This window comes from Bombina bombina, chromosome 5 (genome assembly GCF_027579735.1).
Source record: "Bombina bombina isolate aBomBom1 chromosome 5, aBomBom1.pri, whole genome shotgun sequence".
Classification (NCBI taxonomy): Eukaryota; Metazoa; Chordata; class Amphibia; order Anura; family Bombinatoridae; genus Bombina; species Bombina bombina.
Window position 1 is genome coordinate 1,163,426,413 of NC_069503.1, and position 10,588 is coordinate 1,163,437,000.

The 10,588-nt window shown below is 43.3% G+C and overlaps 1 protein-coding gene across 1 annotated transcript in view; it reads right to left on the reverse strand.

Annotated features, from left to right (window-relative positions):
- The window catches only part of CPSF1 (cleavage and polyadenylation specific factor 1), a gene marked incomplete in the record, with an annotated part of 548,143 nt that overhangs the window by 105,573 nt on the left and 431,982 nt on the right, over window positions 1-10,588 (reverse strand). The window contains 1 exon segment of the mRNA XM_053715990.1: window positions 9,011-9,163. Coding sequence (XP_053571965.1) covers window positions 9,011-9,163 — 153 coding nt within the window.

Below are 10,588 nucleotides of genomic sequence, written 5' to 3' on the forward strand. Positions count from 1 at the left end.
TTACACTAAGTCACCAAATATCTCTTGATACTTCCTTTCTTGTCGAGAGTTGCAAGAGAATGACTGGGGGTGGCAGTTAGGGGAGGAGCTATATAGACAGCTCTGCTGTGGGTGTCCTCTTGCAGCTTCCTGTTGGGAAGGAGAATATCCCACAAGTAATGGATGAACCCGTGGACTGGATACACCTTTACAAGAGAAAGTTGCTTTAACATTACATGTCCTATCTGAATCACGACCGTTTTATTTTGATTAGACTGTCCCTTTAATGTAATCATTTTTTGGTACAATTGTATGCAAATTAGAGGACACCTGAACAAATAGCCATTCTATTTTCAACCTGTGCAGTGATGCAGTTACAATTTGATGAACTAATTAACACTATTATGTGGCACGTGCAAACAGTGCAGAGAATCTTATGGTTTGCAATCCTCTATCCTTGCCAGCTTCGCTCTCCTTGCTGGGCTGATTTGGTTTTATACAAAGACAGAAGCCACATGATATAACGTCCAGGCCCTCACTTTTTATATGGTGGGGTAGAGTTGCGGCTCTCAAGAAGAACTTGCTGCCCAAGCTAACTTCTCATTCCCTGCGTCTCCTGATATCTCATTTACTAATTAGAAAACATCTGTAATCTAGCATCCAAGAGTGGCTATAAAAACAAAATGTATGCTTACCTGATACATTTCTTTCCTTCCTGGCAGGGAGAGTCCACAAATGTATTAATTACTGTTGGGAATACAACACCTGGCCACCAGGAGGAGGCAAAGTCACCCCAGCCAAAGCTATAAGTATCCCTCCCACTTCCACTAGTTCCCCAGTAATTTAGCCGAGGAAATGGAAAAGTAAGAGAATAACTAGAGTTATAGAGGTGCCAGAAGAAAAGGAAAGGACCACCTGACTAAAAATCATAGGGCGGGGTCGTGGACTCTCACTGCCAAGTAAGAAAATAATTTATCAGGTAAGCATAAATTTTGTTTTCTTTCTAATGGCAGGGAGAGTCCACAAATTCTTTCATTACTGTTGGGAAACCAATACCCAAGCTAGAGAGGACACAGAATGAACAGGGAGGGATAAGGACAAGGCAGGCCACCTAAACTAAAGGCACCACCACTTGAAGCCCCTTTCTCCCAAAAAAAGCCTCCGCAGAGGCAAAAACATCAAATCGGAGGAAACAGAAGAGTTCAAATTTCCAAGGAATGTCTAATGCATCAACCAAGGTCGCCTGAGGCTCCCTCGATCTCGACCCGTATCTGGGAAGTCTGACATTGAGACGAGAGGACATGAGATCTATCACTGGAACTCCTCACTTGAGAGACCACTTCACAAAATGGAAGGTCTGTCTGCTTAGGAAATCCGTCTCCCAATTGGCCACTCCCGGGATATGAATCGCCTAGATGTGGCAATTGTGACATTCCACCCACTAAAGGATGCAAGACACCTCTCTCATAGCTATGAAACTCCTCGAACCCCGATGATTAATATATGCTACAGGGATAACGTTGTCCGACTGGAATCTGATAAATCAGACAGAACAAAGTTGAGGACACCCCATCAAAGCATTGAAGATGGCTCTCAGTTCCAGAATGTTGACGGGAAGAGAAGACCCCTCCAGCAACCAAGTCCCCTGCGCTTTCAGGGAACTCCATACCACACTCCAATCTAGAAGACTGGCGTCCGTAGTCACAATCTCCCAAGATGGTCTCAAAAAGCACGTGCCTTGAGACAGGTGGTCCTGAGATAGCCGCCAGGAGAGAGAATCTCTCGTTGCCTTGTCTAGGGTGGTCAATTGAGACAGGTTGGAGTGATCGCCTTTCCATTGCCTGATCATGCATATGACAGAAGCGTGCAAAAGGAATAATATTCATTGCAGCGACCATGAGACCCACCACTTCCATGCATTGAGCAAATGAAGGCCGACCAGTGGACTGTAACAAGTGACAGGAAGACAGAAGCTTGAATCAACCTGATCTGTCAGGAAGATCTGCATGGAAACTGAATCTATGATCGTTCCCAGAAAGCACACCCTGGTACTCACCACCTCCTGGATCGATATCAGATGACCTCAGAGCGGCCGCAAACAAATTCAGAGCTCCGATCGAAAAAGCGCCCGACCTTGTGGCCCAGTAAATGTGAAAGCCTGCCCCCTGCATCATTCAGAAAGCACGCAAAGTGGCTCTGACTAAGGCGCCTCGATCGTTGGAAGACATTTGCATATGTATTAAAAAAAATTAAATAAAGCATGAGAGCCTTCCATTGCCTATAAAGGCCCTAAAGTTGCAGTCAGGGGGTCCGGTGTCTGTATGGAGGACACCGGAGTAACCACTATCATAATGAGCTAAACCCTGATACAGAGCCATAAGCTCACTTATGAAATCTTGTCCATGAGATATATTGTTCTACACAGACCCAACTAAGAGGGGAATAAGGTGCCACCCGCTCACCTGGTAATGTGTCCATTAGATAGATCCTCATAAGGATAAAAACATAATTTATGCTTACCTGATAAATTTATTTCTCTTGTAGTGTATCCAGTCCACGGATCATCCATTACTTGTAGGATATTCTCCTTCCCAACAGGAAGTTGCAAGAGGATCACCCACAGCAGAGCTGCTATATAGCTCCTCCCCTCACTGCCATATCCAGTCATTCGACCCAAACAAGCCGAAAAAGGAGAAACCATAGGGTGCAGTGGTGACTGTAGTTTAATTAAAATTTAGACCTGCCTGAAAAGGACAGGGCGGGCCGTGGACTGGATACACAACAAGAGAAATAAATTTATCAGGTAAGCATAAATTATGTTTTCTCTTGTTAAGTGTATCCAGTCCACGGATCATCCATTACTTGTGGGATACCAATACCAAAGCTAAAGTACACGGATGATGGGAGGGACAAGGCTGGAAGTTAAACGGAAGGAACCACTGCCTGTAGAACCTTTCTCCCAAAAACAGCCTCCGAAGAAGCAAAAGTATCAAATTTGTAAAATTTGGAAAAAGTATGAAGGGAAGACCAAGTTGCAGCCTTGCAAATCTGTTCAACAGAGGCCTCATTTTTAAAGGCCCAGGTGGAAGACACAGCTCTAGTAGAATGAGCTGTAATCCTTTCAGGAGGCTGCTGTCCAGCAGTCTCATAGGCTAAACGGATTATACTCCGAAGCCAAAAAGAAAGAGGTTGCCGAGGCCTTCTGACCTCTCCTCTGTCCAGAGTAAACAACAAAAAGGTTAGATGTTTGGCGAAAATCTTTAGTAGCCTGTAAGTTAAACTTCAAGGCACGGACTACGTCTAGATTATGCAAAAGACGTTCCTTCTTTGAAGAAGGATTAGGACATAATGATGGATCAACAATCTCTTGATTGATATTCTTGTTAGAAACCACCTTAGGTAAAAACCCAGGTTTTGTACGCAGAACAACTTTATCTGAATGAAAGATCAGATAAGGAGAATCACAATGTAAGGCAGATAACTCAGAGACTCTTCGAGCCGAGGAAATAGCCATCAGAAAAATAACTTTCCATGAAAGAAGTTTGATATCAATAGAATAAAGGGGTTCAAACGGAACCCCTTGAAGAACTTTAAGAACCAAGTTTAAGCTCCATGGAGGAGCAACAGGTTTAAACACAGGCTTAATTCTAACTAAAGCCTGACAAAATGCCTGAACGTCTGCCAGGCGCTTGTGTAAAAGAATAGACAGAGCAGAAATCTGTCCCTTTAAAGAACTAGCTGATAATCCTTTGTCCAAACCCTCTTGGAGGAAGGACAATATCCTAGGAATCCTAACCCTACTCCATGAGTAATTCTTGGATTCACACCAATGAAGATATTTACGCCATATCTTGTGGTAAATTTTCCTGGTGACAGGCTTTCGTGCCTGTATTAAGGTATCAATTACTGACTCGGAGAAGCCACGCTTTGATAGGATCAAGCGTTCAATCTCCATGCAGTCAGTCTCAGAGAAAGTAGATTCGGATGATTGAAAGGACCTTGTATTAGAAGGTCTTGTCTCAGAGGCAGAGTCCATGGTGGAAAGGATGACATGTCCACTAGGTCTGCATACCAGGTCCTGGGTGGCCACCTCCGGATGGAGTTCCCATTCCCCCGGATGAAAAGTCTGACGACTTAGAAAATCCGCCTCCCAGTTCTCTACACCTGGGATATGGATCGCTGACAGGTGGCAAGAGTGAGTCTCTGCCCAGCGAATTATCTTGGAGACTTCTGACATCGCTAGGGAACTCCTGGTTCCCCCTTGATGGTTGATGTAAGCCACAGTCGTGATGTTGTCCGACTGAAATCTGATGAACCTCAGTGTTGCTAGCTGAGGCCAAGCCAGAAGAGCATTGAATATTGCTCTTAACTCCAGAATATTTATTGGGAGGAGTTTCTCCTCCTGAGTTCATGAACCCTGAGCCTTCAGGGAGTTCCAGACTGCACCCCAACATAGAAGGCTGGCATCTGTTGTTACAATTGTCCAATCTGGTCTGCGAAAGGTCATACCCTTAGACAGATGGGCACGAGATAACCACCAGAGAAGAGAATCTCTGGTTTCCTGATCCAGATTTAGTAGAGGGGACAAATCTGTGTAATCCCCATTCCACTGACTGAGCATGCATAATTGCAGCGGTCTGAGATGCAGGCACGCGAATGGCACTATGTCCATCGCCACTACCATTAAGCCGATTACTTCCATGCACTGAGCCACTGTGGGGCGCGGAATGGAGTGAAGAACACGGCAAGCATTTAGAAGTTTTGATAACCTGGACTCAGTCAGGTAAATTTTCATTTCTACAGAATCTATTAGAGTCCCTAGGAAGGAAACCCTCGTGAGAGGAGATAGAGAACTCTTTTCTTCGTTCACTTTCCACCCATGCGACCTCAGGAATGCCAGAACTATCTCTGTATGAGATTTGGCAATTTGAAAGCTTGACGCCTGTATCAGGATATCGTCCAGGTAAGGAGCCACCGCTATGCGTCGCGGTCTTAGGACCGCCAGAAGTGAGCCCAGAACCTTTGTAAAAAATCTTGGGGCTGTAGCCAACCCGAATGGAAGAGCTACAAATTGGTAATGCCTGTCTAGAAAGGCAAACCTCAGGAACTGATGAGGATTCTTGTGAATCGGAATGTGAAGGTAGGCATCCTTTAAGTCCACTGTGGTCATGTACTGACCCTCTTGGATCATGGGTAAAATGGTTCGAATAGTTTCCATCTTGAATGATGGAACTCTGAGGAATTTGTTTAGGATCTTTAAATCCAAAATTGGTCTGAAGGTTCCCTCTTTTTTGGGAACCACAAACAGATTTGAATAAAACCCCTGTCCTTGTTCCGTCCGCGGAACTGGATGGATCACTCCCATTACAAGGAGATCTTGTACGCAGGCTAGGAATGCCTATTTCTTTATCTGGTTTGCAGATAATCTTGAAAGGTGAAATCTCCCTTGTGGAGGAGAAGCTTTGAAGTCCAGAAGATATCCCTGAGATATGATCTCCAACGCCCAGGGATCCTGAACATCTCTTGCCCACGCCTGGGCGAAGAGAGAGAGTCTGCCCCCTACTAGATCCGTTGTAGGATAGGGGGCCGCTCCTTCATGCTGTCAGAGGCAGCAGCAGGCTTTCTGGCCTGCTTGCCCTTGTTCCAGGACTGGTTAGGTTTCCAGGCCTGCTTGGATTGAGCAAAAGTTCCCTCTTGTTTTGAAGCAGAGGAAGTTGATGCTGCACCTGCCTTGACATTTCGAAAGGCACGAAAATTAGACTGTTTGGCCTTTGATTTGGCCCTGTCCTGAGGAAGGGTATGACCCTTACCTCCAGTAATGTCAGCAATAATTTCTTTCAAACCAGGCCCGAATAAGGTCTGCCCCTTGAAAGGAATGTTGAGTAATTTTTTTTTAAGTCACATCAGCTGACCAGGATTTGAGCCATAGAGCCCTACGCGCCTGAATGGCGAATCCGGAATTCTTAGCCGTTAGTTTAGTCAAATGAACAATGGCATCAGAAACAAATGAGTTAACTAGCTTAAGAGTTCTAAGCTTGTCAACAATTTCAGTCAATGGAGCTGTACGGATAGCCTCTTCCAGGGCCTCAAACCAGAATGCTGCCGCAGCAGTGACAGGTGCAATGCATGCAAGGGGCTGTAAAATAAAACCTTGTTTAATAAACATTTTCTTAAGGTAACCCTCTAATTTTTTTTATCCATTGGATCTGAAAAAGCACAACTGTCCTGAACCGGGATAGTGGTACACTTTGCTAAAGTAGAAACTGCTCCCTCCACCTTAGGGACAGTCTGCCATAAGTCCCGTGTAGTGGCATCTATTGGAAACATTTTTCTAAATATAGGAGGTGGGGAAAAGGGCACACCGGGCCTATCCCACTCCTTACTAATAATTTCTGTAAGCCTTTTAGGTATTGGAAAAACATCAGTACTCACCGGCACTGCATAGTATTTATCCAGCCTACACAATTTCTCTGGCACTGCAATTGTGTCAGTCATTCAGAGCAACTATTACCTCCCCAAGCAATACACGGAGGTTCTCAAGCTTAAATTTAAAATTAGAAATCTCTGAATCAGGTCTCCCCGATTCAGAGACGTCACCCACAGACTGAAGCTCTCCGTCCTCAGGTTCTGCATATTGTGACGCAGACATGGCTCTTACAGCATCTACGCGCTCTGTATCTCGTCTAACCCCAAAGCTATCGCGCTTGCCTCTCAATTCAGGCAATCTGAATAATACCTCTGACAGGGTATTATTCATGATTGCAGCCATGTCCTGCAAAGTAATCGCTATGGGCGTCCCTGATGTACTTGGCGCCATATTAGCGTGCATCCCTTGAGCGGGAGGCGAAGGGTCCGACACGTGGGTAGAGTTAGTCGGCATAACTTCCCCCTCGACAAACCCCTCTGGTGACAATTCTTTTATAGATAAAGACTGATCTTTACTGTTTAAGGTGAAATCAATAAATTTAGTACACATTCTCCTATGGGGCTCCACCATGGCTTTTAAACATAATGAACAAGTATCCTCTGTTTCAGACATGTTTGTACAGACTAGCAATGAGACTAGCAAGCTTGGAAAACACTTTAAAGCAAGTTAACAAGCAATATAAAAAATGTTACTGTGCATTTAAGAGAAACAAATTTTGACAAAATTTGAAACAGTGAAAAAAGGCAGTTACACTAACAACATTTTTACAGTGTATGTAACAAGTCAGCAGAGCATTGCACCCACTTGCAAATGGATGATTAACCCCTTAATAACAAAAACAGAATAATAAATGACAAAAACGTTTTTTTAAACACAGTCACAACAACTGCCACAGTCTACTGTGATTGTTACCCTCCTCAAACACGACTTTGAAGCCTTTTGAGCCCTTCAGAGATGTCCTGGATCATGCAGGAAGAAGCTGAATGTCTCTGTCAGTATTTTTAGCTGCACAGAAAAGCACTAAAATAGGCCCCTCCCACTCATATTGCAACAGTGGAAAGCCTCAGGAACTGTTTCTAGGCAAAAATCAAACCAGCCATGTGGAAAAAAAACTAGGCCCCAATAAGTTTTGTCACCAAACGTATATAACAACGATTAAACATGCCAGCAAACGTGTTATATTACACTTTTATAAGAGTATGTATCTCTATTAATAAGCCTGATACCAGTCGCTATCACTGCATTTAAGGCTTTACTTACATTAATCCGGTATCGGCAGCATTTTCTAGCAAATTCCATCCCTAGAAAAATATTAACTGCACATACCTTATTGCAGGAAAACCTGCACGCCATTCCCTCTCTGAAGTTACCTCACTCCTCAGAATATGTGAGAACAGCAATGGATCTTAGTTACTTCTGCTAAGATCATAGAAATCACAGGCAGATTCTTCTTCTAATGCTGCCTGAGATGAAACAGTACACTCCGGTACCATTTAAAAATAACAAACTTTTGATTGAAGTTAAAAAACTAACTATAATACACCACTCTCCTCTTACTACGTCCATCTTTGTTGAGAGTTGCAAGAGAATGACTGGATATGGCAGTGAGGGGAGGAGCTATATAGCAGCTCTGCTGTGGGTGATACTCTTGCAACTTCCTGTTGGGAAGGAGAATATCCCACAAGTAATGGATGATCCGTGGACTGGATACACTTAACAAGAGAAAGAATAAGTATAAAGGACTTACCCTCCAGGGTCATTGCTGTGGAGCAGACACAGCACTTCTAGGTCATTAAAGGACTTAAGAACCAATTTCTTCAGAACACTTTCTCTGCCTGCCTCCTTATCAGTAGACAAGGCAAAGAATTATTGGGTAACTAGGGGAAACGGGAGGGATACTTATAGCTTTGGCTGTGGTGGGGGGGGGGGGGTATTTGCCTGCTCCTGGTGGCCAGGTGTTGTATTCCCATCAGTAATGAAATAATTTGTGGACTATCCCTGCCATTAGAAAGAAATTCTCCAATTTCCAAACCGGGTGGTTGAAACAGCAGCTCCAAAACATTCAACTTACCTTGAGGCGACAGCTTGCCCAGTGTCATGCTTGGGGGATGCTGAAACTAATAGCGAAGTGAATTGGAGCACAAGATATACTATGGATTCCCAAGCTTGACCTAAGTATTTATTAGTTCATTTAAAAATAAAATCTAATTTCATATCTAGGTAAGGGCAAGAATTTTCCCCATTATCTCCCCCCACATTGTATCCAACCATTCACATCTGTTACCCAAACAAACCTCAGATCACATGCATGCCCCTAGCAACCCCTTCATGCCATCTGTTACCCCAATAGCCCTCAGAGCAGATTCATGCCCACAACAACCCCTTAATGCCAGCTATATCCCCAACTATAACTCTGAGCAGATGCATGCCCACAACAACCCCCATATATGCAAGCTGTATACCCAAAAAGAACTCAGAGCAGATGCATGCGCCTAGCAACGCCTTTATTAAAGCTGTATACCCAACCAGACCTTAGAGCAGATGTGATAGCAACATATATCATGTGACCCTCAGATGGGCAGGACAAGGTACTATCTCTCTCACCTTCTGGCCAATGGCGGTCACCAGGTAGCCATTGCAGTGACACAATGCTGTGACTGGACCCTTCTGCTCCTTCTCATAAAGGACCTTAAACTTGTTCTTTGTAAGCGGCTGCCCTGGTTCTGGGACAACTTCAATAATATCCATAATCAGGATCTAATAAAAAAATAAAAACAGCAATAAGAAAACAAAACATGGATTTACAGGGAGGTACAATGTAAGGGCAACTAGACTTGTTTATGTTCTTAAATCCTATTTTGTGGAATAAATATGTATATTAGAAAGGCAGGAGTGAAAATATACAGTGATGTATTGCGTAGTGTGGTCAACACTCCATATGCAACATAACAAATGTAAAAAACACACCAGCAGTGCTCAGAGGGGGAATTAGTGCTCTTCAATAGACTGTATATGTATAGTGTGATTAAAACTCCATATGTAACATAACAAATGTACATAACACACCGGCAGCGCTCAGAGTGGGAATTAGTGCTCTTCAGTAGACTGTATATGTATATAGTGTGATTAACACTCCATATGTAACATAACAAATGTACAAAACACACCGGCAGCGCTCAGAGTGGGAATTAGTGCTCTTCAGTAGACTGTATATGTATAGTGTGATTAACACTCCATATGTAACATAACAAATGTACATAACACACCGGCAGTGCTCAGACAGGGAATTAGTGCTCCTCAGTAGACTGTATATGTATATAGTGTGAATAACACTCCATATGTAACATAACAAATGTACAAAACACACCGGCAGTGCTCAGACAGGGAATTAGTGCTCCTCAGTAGACTGTATATGTATATAGTGTGATTAACACTCCATATGTAACATAACTAATGTACAAAACACACCGGCAGTGCTCAGACAGGGAATTAGTGCTCCTCAGTAGACTGTATATGTATATAGTGTGATTAACACTCCATATGTAACATAACAAATGTACAAAACACACCGGCAGTGCTCAGACAGGGAATTAGTGCTCCTCAGTAGACTGTATATGTATATAGTGTGATTAACACTCCATATGTAACATAACAAATGTACAAAACACACCGGCAGTGCTCAGACAGGGAATTAGTGCTCCTCAGTAGACTGTATATGTATATAGTGTGATTAACACTCCATATGTAACATAACAAATGTACAAAACACACCGGCAGCGCTCAGACAGGGAATTAGTGCTCCTCAGTAGACTGTATATGTATATAGTGTGATTAACACTCCATATGTAACATAACAAATGTACAAAACACACCGGCAGCGCTCAGACAGGGAATTAGTGCTCCTCAGTAGACTGTATATGTATATAGTGTGATTAACACTCCATATGTAACATAACAAATGTACAAAACACACCGGCAGCGCTCAGACAGGGAATTAGTGCTCCTCAGTAGACTGTATATGTATATAGTGTGATTAACACTCCATATGTAACATAACAAATGTACAAAACACACCGGCAGTGCTCAGACAGGGAATTAGTGCTCCTCAGTAGACTGTATATGTATATAGTGTGATTAACACTCCATATGTAACATAACAAATGTACAAAACACACCAGCAGA